General features: G+C 38.9%; 1 protein-coding gene across 4 annotated transcripts in view; it reads left to right on the plus strand.

The window, feature by feature from the left end:
• Window positions 1–21,994, plus strand: part of MINDY4 (MINDY lysine 48 deubiquitinase 4) — an 85,062-nt gene that overhangs the window by 9,776 nt on the left and 53,292 nt on the right. For all 4 annotated transcript variants that reach the window (XM_052807902.1, XM_052807931.1, XM_052807912.1 and 1 more), the window contains exons 6-9: window positions 15,158–15,216; window positions 15,567–15,676; window positions 16,820–16,936; window positions 20,466–20,554. In XM_052807902.1, coding sequence (XP_052663862.1) covers window positions 15,158–15,216; window positions 15,567–15,676; window positions 16,820–16,936; window positions 20,466–20,554 — 375 coding nt within the window. The remainder of the gene's footprint in view (window positions 1–15,157; window positions 15,217–15,566; window positions 15,677–16,819; window positions 16,937–20,465; window positions 20,555–21,994) is intronic.

Here is a 21,994-nt window from a genome sequence, read left to right on the forward strand (position 1 = left end):
CTTCACACTGATATAAAAGGTTTAGAAGAGCCTCCTTCTGTGACCTCCAAATGTGTATTTTTGGCTTTTCTTTGTCTTATATTCTTAATTGATTTTTTTTGGTTTGTTTTCTGGTAGGGTTTTTTTTCTGTGCAGAATTTGAGAAGAGTGGGAGGCATGGGATTTTATTTATTTGGGGGTTGCTAAAGCAGTAGGGCCCAGACTGCCACATCTCAAAGCTTGCTTTGTAGTGGGGCTGTGACTTGGGTTGGGTTTTGAAATGCTTCAGGTTGAGTCATCCATCAGAGTTTAACCAGTCTGGAATTCTGAACTGCTGAAGATGCTCTAGGTTTGAGCAGTGCAAGGCAACTGTGCCCTGTCTGTGCATATATAAAATCTGCATAATAAAAACTGCTGCCTCATTATCTAGCACTTCCTGTCAGCAGCTCTTCAACAACTTTAAGCAGGGGGTGATTATTGCTCTGCCCATACTACAGATGGGAAAACTGAAGAAGGTAGAGAGAAACCTGCGTGCTACAGGTCACACAGCAGGTCAATAAGAAAGTCATACATAGGGCTCTGGCATCCTGAGTGTTGGTCTTGTGGTGTGCTCCCAGTGCTAGAAGTGAGTGTGTGTTATTATTGGCAGAAATATTTTCAAGTTTATATCACGTACTGCTCCACAAACTAAGGCACATGCCATTATCCCCTTCTGCAGGCCGTAAAGTAGTATTTTTGTTTTACTAAATTTAACAGCAGCCAGGTTTGTTGCCTTTTTTTAAATGCTGAAAAACCTCATTAATATGCTAAAACTGCAATCACAGATTTTTTAAAAATTATTATTACTATTTTGTTTTCATGTTTAGTTTCTTATAAATCTTGAGATGCAGTGTGTTAAGGCCCTGTTGAGATCATGAGGAAGCAATGATATATTAGGTCTCTCCACACTTACGGTATGGGCTGTGGGAGTTTACAAACTGGGGATCTACTGGAGCTGCACATGGTCCAGGAGTGGCACTTGCTTCCTGTCTGGAACCAAAAAGCGACTGAAAATAGCCACCAGCATTATGCAGTTATTTATCTGTGTTAGCTAACTTCATTTGTAAAAGATTATTGAGTAACAGGCCAAAGTACTACAGTCTTAAGTCTTAAAACCCACAAGAGGTCAATACTCCATTATGTAATGTACTAGAAAGCTGAGCTATGTCAGATAATGGCTGAACCCAGGTAATACAAGTCCAACTGTTGCTGAACTGGAACTGGTGCCTGCAGATCCACCTTTGATATTCTGCTTTCAGAAGGATTTATTAGGCCTTTCATGACTCCGTGTGAATGCAGAGAGCCAGCTCGTAAGTCACTGTGGAAGCAGAAGCAACAGGGTCTGACTCCATACAGCTCTTGTTTCATATAGCTTGACAGAGTGTATAAGGTAGTGCTAACCCATCACATGAACAGGTTGCCCAGAGAAGTTGTGGATGCCCCATCCCTGGCAGTGTTCAAGGCCAGGTTGGATGGGGCTTTGAGCAACCTGGTCTAGTGGAAGGTGTCCCTGCCCATGGCAGGGGGGTTGGAACTAGATGATCTTTAAGGTCCCTTCCAACACAAACCAGTCCATGATTCTATGATCCTTTCCAGTTTCAGGATGGTTTATTACTTCACGCTCAGCATTAATTGAGGTAGACAATACAGCTTCAGCAGGCTTTTGACAGCTCCCCAACAAAGCTGAGAAGAGTAAGTGTATTCCTGGTATTTGATAATCAGTGCATATATAGTACATTATTTATGAGTGTCAAAGGCATATTGGACTGGATAAAATTCTTTGGGAAGACTGCGTCTGACCTCTTGTACTAACTTCACTCAGCTGTAGTTGGACGTGCTGACACTTCCTAACCTTATGCAGTAATTGTGGAGTAAGTAGAAAAGTAGAAGCTGGACTGAACAGGGACTGCCCCAGTGCACCATTTTGTGCAACGTACTGTGGTACTGTGCTCCATTGCTGTAGTAAGTGGTTTGAAATAGATTCCTTCCTGCAGAGGACTGGATTGGTTTCAGCGAGAACAGAAGAGGGAGCTATTTCCTAAGCAGAGTCCATGTGATAATCTATTTCCAAAGCAAAACGGGGACATTCCTGCCAGATGATTTGAGTTAAAGCCAGTAAAGCATTTGAATTCATGCTGAGCTCTGAGCTTCTGAAAACTCACACTGAAATCAGCAGGACTGCTGATACTCCTGAAGTTAAATGAAAGTAACAGAGAGTGGAAGTGAGACTACAGATAAACATCGACCATTACAATATAAGGCCTGGCTCTTGCAAGACTTTTATATCCCTTTGGGCAAATCCTGCAGTGTTTGACAGCCTTTCAGCATTTGGCCAGAGTGCTTGAGCATTTTGAGGCATGAAAAATTACAATGTAGGAGTGGATATTTGTCTGGATTCTCTTCCATTCTCTGTTACTGCTACCTGATGCCCCTGACATAAATGCTAATTTAAGTATTTAGATAAGTAGTTGAAAATCTCTGTAGGATTAACCACAGCTGGTTCATTCACAGGCATCTGCAATTCTGTTTTTGTTTCCCATAGAAAACTAAAGACATACAAATCTTATTTTTCCTTCCATTTGCTGTACTTTTTCATTCTCTTTTCTCATATGCAAAAAATGCTTTTGTTGCATACAGGCTGCAGGCATCCATTGTCTACCTGTGAGGAAAAACTCAAGCAAAACCACTGCCATGCTTCAAAAGACAAGCTGAATATTATCAAATAAATGCTTACAAACTGAGTGGGCAGAAATACCTAGCTATAAAAATATCCTGGAGAAATACAGATCCACAGTATTTTGACACACACATTTTAATGAAAGAAATGTTCATGCTTTTTTTTCATTAACTATCTAATTCGTAGCTACTGCATGAAGTGTGTGCAGCAGGGTAACTGTGTCAAGAGGCCAGATTTGTGACTTGCTACTTCAATCTTATAATATCAACACGAAGTTAGACCTCCAAGTACCATATTTCACAAAAAAAAGTTTGTCCTCAGTAAGAAATGGAGCTTCTGTCTTTGTCCAAATAGATACTATTTGCTATCTTGACAGTGAGGAGGCATTTGGATTTCTGTGATGACCCAAATTAAATGCTTACCTGTAAAGAGAGCTGTGTAATTCAAGAGTGAGCACTAAGTTTTCCAAAATAACAGACCGACACACCTACCACAGATAGGAAAAAAAAATGCAAAGTCATTTATTTGCATTGCTATTGCTGCAATTCCTTGTTTCTTTTTAGAAAAATGGAATCAAGTTAGTGAATCAGTCAAATGGAGACTAATGATACAGATGTAGTCTTTGCTTGTTTGTTGAACTACTGCTGAGACCATCTGCTTTCAAATTCAGGTAACTCTAGTGATGGTTTAAAAGGCCAGTGCTTAACTGCAGTTATTACCTAATTGCTCATAACTGTAATAAAATACTGACTTTTAATAGAAAATCGCTTGTTGTGTTTTCAGTATACTCCAGACTTAATGTTGATCCCCTTGCAGACATACTGTCATTACATAGTGAGTGCACTTCATTCCTTTAATCACTGAAAGATAGAGGTGAAGAACAATTTGTTCACCTGCAGCTTCATTTATTTACGTAGTTCCTGGTAATACAGTGTCTGAATTCTTCCCCAGAAATGGGAGAATAATGATTGCAAAGAATTAGAACAAAAGGATTATTTTCTTCCTTGTATTACAGGGGGAACAGAAATTTTTGTTCTGTTGGGTCAATGATAGCTCTCTATGACGTGATTGTATTCTTTTCTATGTCACTAGGAGTTATTCCATAAAGAAAGTATAATATGCAGTAGAGTTTACATACCTACTCAGATGTAATTGTGAATGCAATCTATATGCCTTTTTTTTTTAGAATTCCTTTACTTTTAATTAATCCAGAAAAAAAAGCAATATATAGGTGGCAGCAAATCTTCATGTATCCTCAGCTGTAAGCAAACAGCAGCTAATTTAGTTTCTCCATCATAGAATCATAGAATACCAGGTTGGAAGGGGCCTCAAGGATCATCTGGTCCAACCTTTCTTGGCAAAAACATGGTCTAGACAAGATGGCCCAGCACCCTGTCCAGCTGAATCTTAAAAGTGTCCAGTGTTGGGGAATCCACCACTTCCCTGGGGAGATTATTCCAATGGCTGATTGTTCTCATTGTGAAAAATCTTCCTCTTGTGTCCAATTGGAATCTCCCCAGGAGTAACTTGTATCCATTACCCCTGGTCTTTTCCATGTGACTCCTTGTAAAAAGGGAGTCTCCATCTTCTTTGTAGCCACCCTTCAAATACTGGAACATGGTGATAAGGTCTCCCCTAAGCCTTCTTTTCTCAAGGCTGAACAAACCCCGTTCTGTCAGCCTTTCCTCATATGGCAGGCTTCCCAGTCCTTTGATCATCTTTGTGGCCCTTCTCTGGACCCTCTCCAGCCTGTCCACATCTTTTTTGTATAGCGGGGACCAAAACTGAGCACAGCATTCCAGGTGTGGCCCGACAAGCGCTGAGTAGAGTGCCTTAATGACTTCATTATCTCTGCTGGTGATGCCCTTGTTGATGCAACCCGGCATCCTGTTGGCTTGCTTTGTCGCAGCAGCTCGCTGTTCGCTCATATTGAGCTTGTTGTCCACCAGGACCCCCAGCTCCCTTTCCACAGAGCTGCTCCCCAGCCGGGTAGATCCCAACCTGCGCTGCACTCCTGGGTTATGTTTTCCCAGGTGCAGGACCTTACATTTGTCTTTGTTGAACTTCTTAAGGTTCTTGTTAGCCTACTCTTGCAGCCTGTCCAGGTCTTCCTGCAGGGTGGCTCTCCCTTCCAAAGTGTCCACTTCCTCACTCAGTTTGGTATCATTGGTAAACTTCATCGGGGTACACTTGATCCCATCATCCAGATCACTTACGAAGATATTAAGCAGCGTTGGGCCCAATATCAATCCCTGGGGGACCCCACTTGTGACAGGTTGCCAATTTGAAAAAGAGTTATTTACCACCACTCTCTGGGTGAGGCATCGCGTTTTGTTTATTGTGCCATATATGTTGTGGTGTTGGTAATGGTAACTGTGCTGGTTGCTGGAATCTGTAGGTACAGGAGATTATTATAAGGACAGTATTTCAATCTGAGTTTTAAACTTACTTTTCTCAGGAGTTGGTTTTCTGACTTTTCATATTCCATGGCTTTAGTTTTTAATAGTTTAGATAAAATGCTTCAGTGGCCACAGTACATTTCTTTTCTGCCTAAACTACATAATAGTAGTGCAATCATAAATATATGAAGTAAATAAGGAAAGGTAAAGGTTTGCTTTGACAGAGAAATCATGCAGCAGAAGTAATTAACAGTGAATCGGTTCGTGATATTTTCCTATGTGACTTTATCATGCAAAGGTAGATTGTTGATGAGTTTTCTGGTTGTATAAACTGATACAATGTATACAGCACTCCTAATATTTTACTGTAGAACCTTCCATTTTAAGGAAATGAAAAATGTTTCTCCAAGAACATATGGAGACAAATACATAATCTAGTATTTGTATATTGATATCAAACTACACACACACACTTGTATACAGAATTATGGCAGTAATTCCTCCATACTCCTTCATAGAAATTTCATTTAACTTAACAAGTTAAAAATGACATTTATGTCTCAGTGCCACTTCAGTGGAGAATTTGAAACCTCATCTATCCTTTCAGGTCATTTTGATGCTGCTGTTTATAGTTCATTCTCAAAGGAGTATTTCTCACTGTTCTCCTTTTTGTTGAGTCCTTGTTCCTCTCAGTAGTGTCAGTTTTGTGCAAGGCACAAGCAAAATGTGGAGGACTCACTACTTTTTAATTTTTTTATTTTGAGATTTTCAAGAGAATAAAAAATAATGTTTAAAAATACACAATTCAAGTGAATGATTGAAGATTCCAACTAAAAAGTTGCCATATCTGTAGTTATAATTTTGTTAAAATGCTGCAAGTTCCACAGGAACTTGGGAGAGACGATGTTGAAGGAACATATTCAGATCAAAGGCAGCAAACTATTAAAGACTTTCCCAAGTCTTTTAACCTGGGCAGAGCCTTAAATGGCAGTGAGGAAAGGTTCTCTGCCACTTTTAATATCTTGAGGTAGGGTCAGTCCTCCCTTGAGCAAGGGGGTTGGACGAGCTGACCTCCAGAGGTCCCTTCCAAACTCAACCATTCTGTGATTCTGTGATTCTCCTTAATGCTGAATCCCCTACAAGAAGCAAGTATTTATCACTAAACTGAGCACACAGAATAAAGAATGCGGCTCTATAGTGGAATGGAATTCACAACCTTTAGGAACTGTAAAAAAAAAAATAGCTGTTGTAGTTGATGCCTGACCTTGGATTAAAATTTTTCTATTGCTTTTCCGGAAAGACCATGGTGAATAATAAGGTATTTGGGGAAGCTAAATGGTGTTAGAAGGTCAAGATGTCCCTATGTTTCACAGCTCGCGCAAACAAAATTGGGGAAAGGCAAGCAGAACCACTTCACAGCAGTTGAGAAAGTTCTTTTGTCTCAGCTACAGAGACATACTACAATTGCTGCTTATGCAGCCACTGAAGTTGAAGTGCTCTCCTAATTTTCCATGTCCTTTAATTCTATCAATGTAAGGTGTGATAGGGATGTGGAAACCCTTTAGTTCTCAGCTGAATAGTTTCTAAATGAGTAATTCTGAGCTGGCCAGCTGCACTCTGACTGGGCAGTTCTGCAGTGTAGTGGAACCACCTTGTGCTGAGTTAGATGGGCAGATACTATCTGTAGACCTCAGTTTCACCTCTGGTAGTTAAGAAGAACATATTGCGATGTTTGAACTTCTAGTTTTCATGTATAAAGCCAACCACCCTTCCTCACCCAATTCAAAGAAAAATAGCATAGAAACTAGAATCAGAGCAATGAAAGAAGAAAAAAGTGTAAAACTGGAATCAAAGACCCAGGGGAACAAAAGGACTTAGCAATCAGGACCTGAGGTTAAGGATATCTTGCCAATTTCATAGAAACCAAAAGGGAATGGCTATCAGAAAGGCAAAAAGAAATAGGAATATCATTACATCAGAACAAAAATTTCCTCCTGCCATTAGTGAACAAAAGGTTACAGCAGTGGATCCCATTGTCCAAAGGCAGAGATCTATAATACAGTTTCAGGAGCAAGGAAGATAATTGATTCTCCACTCATCCTTTCATTGTGAACAATCACCCTACTTATCCGGTTCTTCTAATTGCGTCTGCCATACCCTCCTTTGCCTTGCCATCAGTCTTGGCTACAAACTGAATGTGAGCTAGTGGTTTCCTTTCAGAAGTCTGCCAGTACAGATGGATATTTCAGACAGTAAGGACTATTTTATGACTGTGTAGCTTGGCTTCAGATGCCTTTTCCAACCAAAACCTAAATATCTCTGATGCACTTCATCTCCACCACCAGGAAAGCAAGCGCCAGTGAGTTCGGAGCCAGAATTTCTCTTCCTGCAATAGTCTCTCAGCTGAGTTTGCCTTAGCTGGGCACTCTTTAGTGGTTCCCAAAATATCACTTATTATTTGATAATAAGCCTTTTTCTAGCAGTGCTTTGCATTCTAACACAAATAGGGTAGGATTAGTGAATTGCCATAGATACCAAGTTCATTAGTGGAACATTACTCATATTTCATAGAATCTTAGAAATTACAGATGGAAAAGACCTTTTAAGGTCATTTGTTTCTATGGCAGATTATTCATTTCTATATATATATATTTGCTGTAATACTTTTTCCAGGGTTTTGTCTAGTCCAGTCTTAAATTACTCAGGTAACACCTCTCCCCTGAGAATATATTCCAGTGTCTAGCGTCCTTAGTCTTAGGAATTTTTCCCTTATATTCACCTTGCATTTGCTTTTTACTGCCCTGTTATCCGTAGCTAAAGTTGGTTTTTGACTGATCTTTCTGTTCCTTGCTACATATTTGCCTCTGTTAAAATACTTTTATATAATTTTCATGTTCATTTAGACATTTTTTGTCTAAAACTTATATCGCCTGCTTGTATTTTTATCTTTCCTGCTCTGAAATTTTGCTGTTGTTTTTCTGTTAGGTTTTACTGATTTGTTTTATATTTCTTCCATGTAGTTAAGGACTGCTCTAACTTTATTGCACTGTGAGTCTCACTAATACAGCATAAGAACAGTCACCGGCTGCTCAAGGCAGGATTCTCAGCACTATAAAATCACATTAGCCCATTTGTCACTGCAGTTTATCACAGGCGTATGCCTTCTTACTTTCAGTTTCAAGCACATTGAATGCAAAATGTCTCCTCAGTGTTTTAGTGTGTTTTCCTCCAAATTGGCCTTTATAGTAGAATTATGAAGTCAGTCTAATCTTCTGTGGTAAGGCAATATGTGTTCCTATAGCAAAGATACTTCCCTTCAACTCCCTGCATTTCTATGTAAGACTGACAAGGAGTGAATGGCTTTACTTTGCTCTCTGAACCACCTATGGCTTTCTTCATCCTGAATGGAGATGAATACAGGTGAACCCATTGTGTTACCGAAAATTCCTGCCTTTTCCCTTTCATATGTTCCAACAAAAAGTCCCTGAAAATTCACTTTTATGGAGCTAGGAGATCCTTAGAGGAAAACAAAGTACTAATCTTCCTCTGTTGTGGTTTAACCCCAGCCAGCAACTAAACACCACGCAGCCGCTCACTCACTCCCCCCCACCCAGTGGGATGGGGGAGAAAATCGGGAAAAGAAGCAAAACCCATGGGTTGAGATAAGAACGGTTTAATAGAACAGAAAAGAAGAAACTAATAATGATAATGATAACACTAATAAAATGACAACAGTAATAATGAAAGGATTGGAATGTACAAATGATGCGCAGTGCAATTGCTCACCACCCGCCGACCGACACCCAGCTAGTCCCCAAACGGCGATTCCTCGCCCCCACTTCCCAGTTCCTATACTGGATGTGAGGTCACATGGTATGGAATACCCCGTTGGCCACTTTGGGTCAGGTGCCCTGGCTGTGTCCCCTCCCAACTTCTTGTGCCCCTCCAGCTTTCTCGCTGACTGGGCATGAGAAGCTGAAAAATCCTTGACTTTAGTCTAAACACTACTGAGCAACAACTGAAAACATCAGTGTGTTATCAACATTCTTCTCATACTTAACTCAAAACATAGCACTGTACCAGCTTCTAGGAAGACAGTTAACTCTCTCCCAGCTGAAACCAGGACATCCTCAAAGAAATCCTTTAAGTCCTTTAAAAATATGTGCAGTTTTTTTTGTATTCTTTTAGATATCTGAGACTTTCAAAATAATATTTTGAAAGTGTTATGGTCCTGAAAGGATTAATACTCATGCTTTCTGTTATTAACAGGAATAAATGAGCTTATTTTCTGTGTGAGGACCAAGCCTATAGCTGTCAGTTACACATGATTGAAACCTAAAACTGCCAAGATCCTCTCACACATTTTTATCCTGCATCATTCCTGGCCACACGCGGTGCTGATTTACATTAGGACATTGGCAGAGAATGTTGGCCATGAGTTTCTGAACAAGTCCAGAGCAGGATTTGACATTCCCTCCATCAGCATAAGCAACAAAGCAGAGCACAAGCAATCCAGGAGGTTTCTGACTGCACTGATGATAACTTCCTGACACAGGTGATTGAGGAATTTTTTCCTATGAGGGTAGAAAGTAAGTACTCATCACCTTGATAGCCTATTCTGTGAAATGAGGTCTGAGCTCAGATGGCCATGTTGTTATAAACTAGAGCCTGTTTAAAATCAGTCAGAAAACCCCAGCTGATTTCAGTGTATGCCAGCATACTCAGTGACATGCAGAGTGTATGAGCAATGTCTGAGAAATTTGTTAAATTTTTCCCACTATAAGAGGAAGAGGATGTATTGGGCAATGGTGGCGTTTCTGGGAAACAGGAGTTTAGTCAGAGTGCAACACTTCAGGCAAAAGAATGGAAAAGAATGCAGAGTTGGAGCAGCCTAATAGTAAATTACCTTTGCATGTTTCCTTCCATCTTTGTCAGTTTGTGATCTGTGCATAGCACCAGGCATTGTCCTTAAGCTGCATGAAGAAGCACATGGCGTCATCTCAAGCTTTCGTCAATGCTTCGGTGTGGCTTTGTATACAGGAAGCACAGTAAGACTAGTGCAGTCGGCACCTTCCCTGAGAGACTAACCAAACCCTCCTGGAGTGTGTGCAGCTGCCAGCCGGGGAATAAATCTTTATTTGTCTCTTGCAATTGGCAGTCGAAGAATGGCTGTCAAACAAAACGGGCTCATCTTTGGGGAATATGGATTTAACTAGCCTATATACAAAAACAGAGAGAGAGATACTGTAGTTGCCAAATCACTCAGCAGTGAAAACCTTCAAGTATCTGGAGTTGCATAACACCTTTTATAACATAATGCTTGGACCGGAAAAAAGAACCTAAAATAAAAGTAACTCTTGTGACTTTTGTTTTGTGCCAATGGATTTATGGCATCAGAGCCTTTGACATAACATCTGTGTGTGCTGCCATTTGCCCTTTTGGTATTTTTCCAGCACTCCATAGGAAGAAGCACTTTGCAATTACTGGAAATGGCAAATGGCTTCTCTATCATTTCTTTATTTTTGGGAAGGATGTAAAACTGGAAAGGTCCAACCCATTGCCCAAAATGCATTCAGTCATTTGAGAATTTGCCTTGTTCATGCAAATACAGAGGGAGTCTAGATCTTCTCAAATGTAAAGCAAGAACAGACAGTATACATCCTATTTTGCTCATAGAGCTTCACACTATTTCCTTTCACTGTGTCTACATACGAGCCTTGGGGGGAGCACAGTAGGAAGCAGCATGAGAAATTACCCACTCCTTAAAAACAATCAGTTGTTTGCAGGTAGCACAAGGAATTTTTGTCCCCCTATGTGTTAATCTCCCTAAGACTACTTTACCAGGAGGTAAAATCTCTCTCTGCAGTATATGTGCTTACCAATAGGCTGTTATCTGTATTCACCTTTTTTAATAAGAAAATGAGATAAGAAAACTGCCCCACTCTTCAGTGTAAGCTTTTGTCATCTTCCAATTTAACATTTGATATTAGCTTTCAGGAAGATAATTTATTTTGCTAAAATTTGTCAGGTTACAGTGGTTTGGACTGTTAAAAATCTGAGGTTTCTGACAGGAAATGTAAGACCACGAAAATTCTACATCCTTAAAAATAAATGTCCTAAAAGTTGAAGGCCAAAACCAGTCAGAGTGTGTACTTTATGTACGACAAACAGAATGGAGGATTCTATTCACCTCCACTCATATGAACTGATTGAGCGTTGAAGTCTGGGAACCCTTCTCAATACTTTACGTAGAGTCTCTTAGCTGGTGTCTTGTAAGCACCTTTAGATAATGGAATCAATGGAATGGAGTTTTATTTTACTGATACCTGTTTATTTTGCTGGCAACTGTTTTGAGTTGCTGAATGTAATGGTCAGTTCAAACGAGTGGTACTGTGCTCCTTGAAAATTCCAATGTGGGAGTGTTGCACTGAAAAATCTTTGATAGAGTACAGTATGAATAAAGGAGCTACACTTACATTATAGTCAGTCTGGTTTTATAGCTGGAGATAAATATTCATTCATTGCCCATGAGAGCATTCTGTTCAGGTGAGCCCAACTCATCATGCAGTTCAAACCATCTTGTAACTCAAGCCGTGATTATAATCATACTTTTTTCATATGCAAGCCTTCTCAGCAAAGATGTAGCTTTCTCCTGAATTGTCACTACAGTTAATAAAATTCAGCAGGACAAACACAGATTCGTGTGTGAGCTTATTAGAAATGACCCTTTCAATGGCAATTTTTTCATTTAGCTTTTTTATATCTGTCAATGAGCCATCTGTTCATGAATTAATTTTTCATACTGCTCATGTGCCAATCAAATCAGATGCAGGTCTTAACTAAAAAGGAAATTTGGAGAAGTTAAGTGTGTGAGATCTGTTACCTTTGTCAAACAGACTTACAAGCATGGCAGAATTTATATTAAATCTTCTTGACTAGGTCTTTTTCCAATAGAAATATATTGCCTAGTATTGATTATGATCCGTTTTCTTTGCATTTTTACAATTGCTTTTAATAATTCTGGTTTTATATTTTTGCCCCAAAGCAATGGCAAGCTGCATCGCATATAATGGCCTTGTTTACCTTTTTGCAAATAGCAACAGAGTCTAATTTTTTTCTTACCTACTCTCCAGATCTTACTCACTATACCAAGAATGTCACGTATGTCTGTATATGGCATAACAGCAAAAGACCAGAGGATTGCATTGTGACTTCTTGGCATCCTGCTGACACTAAATTGTTATGCAGAAAAGGTATATGTCCAGTGGAAAAGCTGTTGTAATCAGGCAGTGAAATAAGTTTTACCAACACAGTCATCTTAAAGCCACCGATCATCAGTGTTTATTTTTTAAGCCCCTTTGTTTATTTGACCTCTTGTGTATGGTAGTATAAATAGGAAATAGTGGAATGTACATGCATTATTGTGCCAAGAAGTGCTTTCTCTGCGAGTTTGGCTATTCTGAGTAAATTCAGTTTTCTGAAATGCATGAAGATCAGATAGGAATGTTCAAATATTTAGAGAAAGTACTGTATAGTATGTTTATAATGAAACTTATTTTCTTCCTGTCCCATTTTTCTGCCATGACGGATGACTTCCCCCTTCCTCAGTATTCTAACTGTATGGTTTTACATGTACAATAAATTTTCCTGGAACAGTAACCATCTGCTGAAATGGAAATTGCAATAAATGTCCTGACAGTGTTTTGAGAAACACAAGCTCCCCTTAAGGAGGGAAACTACACCTGCAAAAATACCCCTCTTAACCAGAAAACACCCTCCATCAATCTTACATGTCAGCACTTTCCTCAGCTTGATGGGAATTCTCAGCCTTGACAATTCAAAGCACTTTGCATCCCAGCATTGGTTCTTCCTGGAATGGGTGTAGAACCAAAACTTTTTAGACTTTCCAGAAAGCAATAATGTTACAAAAACTGGTACCAGGTGAGCTATATATGAATTGTACCATAGTTGACTTTATTTTCATTTATAGATCTTTTGAGATGAAACACTACTGAGAAGAGTTTGGGTTGCTAATTTGATGTAGGCAGTGTTCTACATGCCTGAACATAGGCATATTGTGCTATTTGAGACTCTAAGGTATCCAGGACATCTAATGAAGCTACAAGATATGATACAGTACCTATAAGAGACCCAAGCCCTTCTGAAGCAGCAACTGAGGCTGGATGGGATGCTGTAACCTGTAGTGCTGCATTCTTAAAGTGTTAAGAGCTCTGTTTTTGCAATACTAAATCGAAATGGGTTGACCTAGGAAGAAACACATTATTCTCTAGGAAATAAGAGACAGTAGTCTGCAGTCTCAGACAAAAGAAAAATATGGCTTGTGGTTATGTCAAAGTACAGTTAAGTGACATGATGCTTGACAGAAAAACATTTTATTGGCAAATTTAGTGTCATTGAGACCCTTTCCCTCACCAGGAGGGATGAAATACTAGCAAGTAGCTAGCAGAAAGGAATATCAGCTGAAATTCAGTATTAGCGAAAAGCAAGGTGAGATCTGATTGTATTTTAAAATATACCACAGTCAACTATATTAAGCTCTATATCACATTAAAAGTACTATTATGTTCAGTGAGAGCTCGGTACTACTTATGCCACTATACAAATTTGCTCTCAGTCCTCTTATTTATATTGACCTGCTGGGCATCCTATTTATTTTTACCTCAAGTCCCTAATAACATGGGTGATTCATTTCCATTCTATCTTTTCTGAATTGTAGCCATCCACATTTCATTGCATAAACCCTTTAACTTGTTCACAGAGAAATAGAGGTGTTTCTTTTCTTATAGTATCAAAGATTATCAGTGAGAAAGGTGCCAAAATGCTTTTGAACTGGAAAAGCCTTGATTATGATATGTCTATGTTCTGTTTTTATTCATCTTTCACACACTGAAAAAGGAAATTAAGTTAATGGAAAGTATGTGATATGACAGCAGTTGTTGCTATAATAATATCGTGCATACAAAAAATGTTGCTGAGGAAATTATTCCATACTATTTTTGAAAGGACTGTCAGTGCAATGCCTTTTTTCCAAAGCAAAGGCCAATGATGCAGTATTGCTCTTTTGGAAAAAAAACCAAACCCCATCATCTTTTTACAGTTGTTATTTGAAACTTTTCCTTGGTTCTGAATTCATTTTGGTATGAATTCAACAGAAAGAGTAAACCCATCTCATCTCTGAAGATCTAACATTCTATTTAAGTTCTGACTTCACAGCCAAGTTTAAATGCTTAGTCCTTTTAGTAGTTGTTTATATGAATTTTTAACCTGTTATTTATGTAATATACAATTAAATCACAAGGGCAGTTGAACAACTGCTACGTATTAGTGGATTAAAAAATTACCCTGGTAAAGGAAGCCAGTCTACCACCTATTCCCACTTATATTATTTGAATATTTCACGTAGTTTAATGACTGATTTGAATCTCATCCTGATCCCCATCAGGGATGTAAATTTTATGTTATGTTCTGATCCTTTGAACTCAGAGGCAGTCACATATACTTGAATATCCTCACTTGAAATTCAGGGCAGTATAAAATCTGCCCCCGTATATGAGCTTGCAGGACCTGATACATACTGAAATCACACAAATGAAATGAAACTGATGTTGAAAGAGAACTGAAATCCTGAATCAATTGCAGTATATTGCTCTGTGCTGGTGGCTTTTCCTGATGAACTCCTGAAGTTCTGCTTTCTTCCACTGAAAAAGTTTTTGCTCTAACACCATTTATTTCTTTATACAAAAATATGAGACTGAGCTCCTTTGTATAGAACATTTTAAAAACTAAAGGTGAAAGCCATTTAATATGTTTTTATCTATCATCTTCTGCATCTTTTATTATCTCTCTCTCTCCACATGCACACACATACCCCCACACCCGCACCCCCCCCCGTATATAGATATATATACACATATATTTATACACACATAAAAAAATATATCTTTGTGTGGGCGTATTCCATATTTCTTCTTGTTTATTCAAACAACTTTTCTCATTGTAAGTGAACATTTGGTCATTTGCTTTTTGCTTAATTTTAATGTAGGAAGTCTCCAACATCCACTTACTGTAAAGAAGACCAGACGAAAGATGTCCTAGAATTACGTAAGTTACATCAAGCTTCAGTTTGGCTTTTGCCATCGTATTCTTCAGAGCAGCTGTAACCAAATATGTATGAGTTGCTTCTTTTGTAACCCTTAGTTGAGTCAGAGTAATTGCATTTGCTATTAACTTCTTGGGTAAGACTGTGTGAAGAAGTCATTAAGACATAATCAAACAAAGGCTGGCTCATGTATTTTTTATCTCTCCTTTCTGACTAAAACTATATTTTCTTTTTTATAAAGACGGATGACAAGAAAGTGTTAATTGTCATATTGGTGACCCCCTGGCACTGAGCCTGCTGGGGGAAGCAATTTTTTCATCCAACACATTATATGATTTTTTTTTTCTTTTAGTTGATGTTGAGGATGAAGAAACAACTGGAGAAGTTAGTAAGAACCCGGATCTTTCAACACTGTATACGCTTCAAGTAGTATCAAAGGCAATTGATATTTCTCTTGCAAAAGTAAGACTAACTATGATGGTAAATATAAATAGACGTGTGAGAATGTTTTTTCCAGTTAAGTTAGCCAAAGCTGCAGTAGGTTGCTATGTGTTGCATGTTTGTGTGTGATTTAACATGTGCTGTTTCATTCCTGAGTATTTTCCTTACTAGGTATTCAGGTGAAAAAGTAATGTAGGGATGCCTGGCCAAAATTCAGAAAAATATCAGAAGAGCATGCCAGAATGCATCAGCACACTTGAAGCACAGATAATAGCTTTAATTAATGAAGCTTGTATTATTTTATTAATGCCTCCAGTCAGTTATTCACGTGCTTATTCTCCAGTCCTTTAAATTGACAGTGGTTTAGAACAAGTTTATTATTCCCCTATCACTGTTTATCCCTTGCTTACCTTCCTCATTCTGAGCAAAAATGGAAGCATTAAATACTTTTAATATTTTCTTTTCCATTCAGACAGAGGGAAAGAAAAAACAGAGAAGAGATAATGAGGGTGTCTTCCAATTTAATTTCTAGATCAAAGAGGTCCAAGTAACTATACAAACACTGAGTAGTCAGTCTGTTCTTATTTACTCAGCTTTACTTTAGCATGAATGCAATTTCTTCAGTGTAGCTATTCCTGAATAGCAGTGGTCTGCAGTTGTTCAGGGCCAAGACTGAATTTGGCACATGCTGATATGCCATCCGACATACAGCAGTTAAACATTTGAGTAACATTTATCTCATACCAGCAATTCTGACAGGCAAAACTAGCTGCCTTTTCTCCATACTGTGTTCAGCAAGGTCCTTTTCTCCCTAATGTAACCATTAGTAGGCATTGCTTTTCTAGCTGTTAAATTTAAGTCAATATTCTGTAACGGTTTCATGGGAAACTGTGCCCCAGACAATCCGCATAAACAGTTTCCTATGCTGAGCAGCACACAGCATTGTGAGTTGAAGGAATATTGCAGGAAAAGGAAAAAATTGCTCCTTTTCATTTGAGTGTTGCTATTTACAGTACGTATAAAACAGAAAAGGGTGGTTGTAGTGAGTTAGTCATTACCCTTCCACACTCCTCCTTTCTTTTCTACAAATTACTGCAAGAAAACGTATCTATGTTTTGATTTGTTTTTAAAATGAGAACTTTTTTCTTTCCTTTTTTTTTATAGGAATTAAAAAATCTTTTGTTTGGCTCTAGTCTTTGTTGCTTCAGTGAAGAATGGAAAATACAGAGTTTTACTTTTAATAACATACCACAGTTAAAATACGGCATTGTGCAAAAAAAGGTACTGTAAGTGACTTCTTTAAAGTGATCTTTGCTTTTTACACTGAGTTTACAAAGGCTGTGTGTTTCAGCAGTAAAAAAAAAGTCTTCTAAAGACTCTTCTCTTTCTTTAACTTCTCTAGTTACCAGTGGATGATGTGACCTTCTCAGATCTTCTTAGGAGACTTGAGATGGATGGAATATTTCTGAGGGAAACTTAAAGTAGCTACAGAAACTGTGCACATATGCGTGTGTGATGGGGAGTTATTCGTAGGGAGGAAGACAAGCCACTTCAGCTGAAAGCTAGTGGTGGTAAAAGAATAAAAGAGCATAAATCAAGGGTGGAGTTTAAGAGATAAGGGAATTGGGGGGGCAGAGTTTAACAAGTTTAAGGTAGAGCTTTATCTGTCTCAAAATGGGAGGACATAGCAAAAATTGCCTGCAGTGCCTGGGAAATCACAAGGAGATTTTTGCCTCTTAAAGATATGGGGGTCACATGATGAGGCTCATTCCTAAAACAAAAGGGAACAAGTGCCCCTGCAGTGTCACTGAGGCTGGGACTCTGGGATGGCTGGTGGGACCACCTCTTTTGCAGCCATGTTTCTGTAATTCTGGACTGCAGCCACAAGATGCCAGCTCCTCCCTAAAACAAGGTTTTCATCAGTTCCTTGGCATCATCTACCAAGTGGCCCTTTCTAAAATCCCCAGGAGGTCCCTGTGGTGACCCGAGCTGGTAAAACCACCATGCTATGACTAGGGTCAGCCTGGAAAGCACGTACCCAATCCATAGAAATTTTTGGTGCTAACAAAGATCTCTCTGGCCTAGGGCATTCAGTGGGAGACTCACTCATCTGATGTCTATCTTTTCAACCTTGCCTGGGCACCTGACTCTTACAGACTCAGACTGCAGTGCTTCAGACTGTCCTTCTGCTCTGTATGCCGGATGCAGTTGGTCAGCCTGGTTTCTCAGCTGGCCAATGTGTAGACTCAGACCAGGGACCACACGCAGGGTGCAGGAGGTGTAGCTGCCTCCAGAATCAAACAGATCCTTTGTAAAAATGCATCCTGCTCAGCTACAGCTTAATGCTTTTGTCTCTGCCCTGTGACTCTGTACATATGCTTCTGGGACATCCATTCACGAGGTCTCTTCTCTTGAGAGCAAGGATCTGAGGACTTCAGTAAAGACTAGGGAAGGAGTAGACTCCTCTTTACAAAACACTCATCAAGCTTCTGCACTGATGCAGAAAATCTTTATCTGGCCTGAGAGAAGTAGACCATTATGTATTATACAGAAATGAGAGGAAGAGAGGCTTTGGGGCAAGGACAATGGCTAATAAACATGTCATTAAGATGTTTAATTAACTTACCTTGTCTAGTTAAATATTTCATTAGGCTGATGATCTCAGAGAAAAGCTGCTTATGTTTAAAGAAAACCTAGCAGAAAAAAGATATTAAATGTTACTTTAAACTCCAAAAGGAACCATGGCAGTAATGTTCACTGGTCCACAGTAAATGTTACTTTGGTGTTTCCAGACCCTGCTGCGAGAGAAAGGATATCTCATCACTTCTAGTGACTCACTGGCCATTAAATTTCCTACTGTAAATTCCACAACAGGAATGGTAAACCAGAGTGTTTTGCTTAGATGTGATTATTTCAGATAGGTAATATATTCCTCCTCACTTCCAAAATTCATTTCAGCTGAACAAATGTTTGATTCTCTCTTACATTAAGTTTCTGTGGTGCAATAAGAAGATATTTAGAATGGTTCCTGTAATTTTTTTGACTGGGAGGCTTTCCCTGGTGGACTGAAATAAACCTTGCTTTTTTCCTTTATATATTTCACATGATTCACTCATTAGTTGTGTAAGTAAGTATAGAGAGGTAGTGTGTGTGTAATATAAATGAGAAAATGGAAGGTATCAATATCTAAGCTATTTTCTGATTACAGGACCTTTATTTTCTAGGTTGCATACTGTGCATACTGCATGTACCTGGAAGTCCCATTCCCTTAGGCTTTATGCCATACTTAGGACAACCTGAGAATTAAACTGATCACTTTGGTCACATTGCTATTTGAAAATAGCAGTGCTGGCTGCAATTTTCATTCTGCTCCATGGTTTTGAGAGGAGTTTGACAGATCCTAAACTGATTCATCACAACCTGGTTGTGATCTACAGCGGAAATCAGGGGCGCAACTGTAGCATATGACAGCAGTGTGATCCTGGGTTAATCTCATGCTATGGAGAGTAACAACAGCATAGACTTTGGCATGGGTTAAAATCAGAACACAGACTCTCCAGAAAACCTGCTGGGTCGTCCATACTTTCTTACTCTCATGGTTTTTCTTACGTGACCTCGGTAGACAAAGCTGGCACTGATACATCAGCCTATATGGGATGCTGGTTTAGGGAGGACCTGTGTTAAAGTAATTGACTTCCTAATGTTAAGAGTGAGCCCATTTCTGAGAATGGCAGCATGTGCTGACAGACACGTGGGACAGCATCTGTGGGATTTAATATGCTGAATCCTCTGTTAAGTTGCAGTAATTCCCAGTACTACCAATTTGATGTGTGGTATTGCGGTATCTGTGATGTTAGTCTTGTGTCCTGTATAGCCTGCTCCATTCATGCTTAGATGTTCCAGACAAATGATGGCTTTTCTCTGTCTCCTCAGCAAACTACTTGAGTAAATAATATGATATGAGGCACCTGGGAGAGAATTGAGTGACAAGGGAAGGAGAGTTATGCTGGATGAAGTTTTCTAGACAAGAAGAGGGCATACCATTTGCTTCTCAGGACAACTTGTACAGCTGTCTGTCATATAGTTAACCCATAGGAACAGGTCTTGGTCGTGCAATAGGGTCAGGTGGGCTAGATGGCAGGGAATAAGCAAGGAGAAGGAAATACATTGCTACTCCATCCCACAGTCTTTCAGAACAGCTATTTATCTATTTTCCATAAAGTTTAAAGTTAATATGGTATTTATTGGTATTGTGATTTTTTTTCAACATGAATAATTTGAAAGGTTCAAACTTCATTCATTTTCTTTCTTCCCCAGTGAGATAGCTGCCTAGTGCAGAGGACTATACATAAAACTGAAATTTTTGTTTAGTGATGTAAGTGGGAACTTGAGGGGGGGCATAGTGCTCAGAGGAGGTAAAAGACCAAGGCTTATTTTCACCATTTGGAAAACAGTCAGATTTGATTTCTCTCTGGAAGTCAAGGTAGACTGTGACTCAATAGGGATCAGGAGATCTTTCATTTGTTTGCATAATCACAGAACAGATTTTAAAAAACCTTTCCTTTGACATTATAGATGTCTAGGCATTTTCAGGAAAAATAGATGGGAAACAATACCAGTTAGTAACACTGATTTTCACTGGCTTGCAAAAAAAATAGAGCGACAGAGAGTACTACAAAGTCATGGATGGAAAGAGAAAGATGAAAGAATGGCTTAAGCCTGAATGGAAGCGCATGGCTTGCAAAAGTTTTCACCAGCATCAAACAGTGCAAATTGTTTTGCTCATGGAGTGTCCTGTTATTCCCCTCAGGGTGGCCCATGTGGAGTACTGGCTGCAGTTCAAGCTTGTGTCCTACAACAGCTTATCTTTGCAGACAGTAACAGGAATAAAGACACTCGGTAAGTCAGCAGTTGACATCAGAAATATTTTCCATACAGAATTAAATTTTTTTTTTCTCTGCTGCAGCCACTGAGGAGCCTTTTGAGTTTGAACTTATTGAACTTCTCTTTGTCTCTGAGAGAGAAAGAAAGTAGCATATGATTTACTTGTATTTACTTCCCTTTCAACTGTAGGAATTTAGAGGTTGGTGTTTTATTTGTAAATTACTTGCTTGTCATTAACACAAGAACCTCTAAAAAAATCCAACAGCTTGAATTGAGGCCAATGAAAATTATTTAACTTTGAGATCCCATGGAGATATGATTTAAAAGAAAATGTAATCAAGGCTTGAAAGACCATGAAATTCATGCAGCTTTTGACACTACAAATCTCAGGGAGGGTGAAAAATTAAAGTTACAGCTATAATTTTTTTTTCTTGCTACTGTGTTTGATCTTTCACAGTTAAACTCCTTAATAGAATTTGAACTTAAATTCTGTGTGTGTATTTTCTACTTACTTTAAAGGAATATTGTTAAGTATGCTAGTGTCAAGGAAAATTACTTGCACTTCTATAATATTAACATACTTGTCACTTTGCTAAAGGAACAGAGCTTATTCAATGAAATGCTGGAAAATTATGTCTAAAAAAATTACTGTATTACCAGACTTCTTGTATTCACCTTTTGTTTTCAATAACAAATTAAGTCCATTACAAAAGAAAAATTTCACAAAGCTTTCCTGTGCTTTATAGATACAGTTTGTTGAATAGGTACAACAGTATTTTACTGGTTTATGCTGCCACCACCTTGTGTTATTTGTGGGTGATACACTGACCCCAATTTAGTCAGAAGAAAATCTTTCATGCTGAGAATTTTCTTGAACTTCATTACCTTACAATGTAAAAATGTTCATCATGTATAAAAATTTGGCCATAAATATACACTTTTCTGCTTGGAGCTGTTTAGGAAAGTGACAGGGTCTCTGTTGATTTTTCTTAGTTTTGTCTCACTGGCACTTAATGTAAATTCATTGTTTGGGCTGTTTTCATCAATAATGGAATGAAACAGGCACCTGTAGAACATCATTATTTGCCTTCAGCACCCAGGATGGGAGATGACAGTTAATCAAAGGATTACCAGGCCCTAGGGGGTCCACACTGGTGCCCAGGTCCAGTACTAGTGTGTAGGCAGTCCTGATACAAGACACCTAGTAAGCCAGTAGAAATGTTGAAAAACAGGCTTAGAGTCTAAATACAATACTGAAAGTTTTACCGGTACTACTACTATTGCTGTTGCTAGTTGTTATTGGCACTGATTGCCAGCAGACCCCAAGACAAGGGCCAAATAAACAAGATGCTATGAATTTATCACTTGAAAATTGCCTATTCCTTGAAGTCACTTAAAGGCAGTTAGGATGGACTGATAAAGAGATAGGGTCAGTGGGATAACACCTGTGCAGAG

This window comes from Harpia harpyja, chromosome 1, assembly GCF_026419915.1.
Source record: "Harpia harpyja isolate bHarHar1 chromosome 1, bHarHar1 primary haplotype, whole genome shotgun sequence".
Classification (NCBI taxonomy): domain Eukaryota; kingdom Metazoa; phylum Chordata; class Aves; order Accipitriformes; family Accipitridae; genus Harpia; species Harpia harpyja.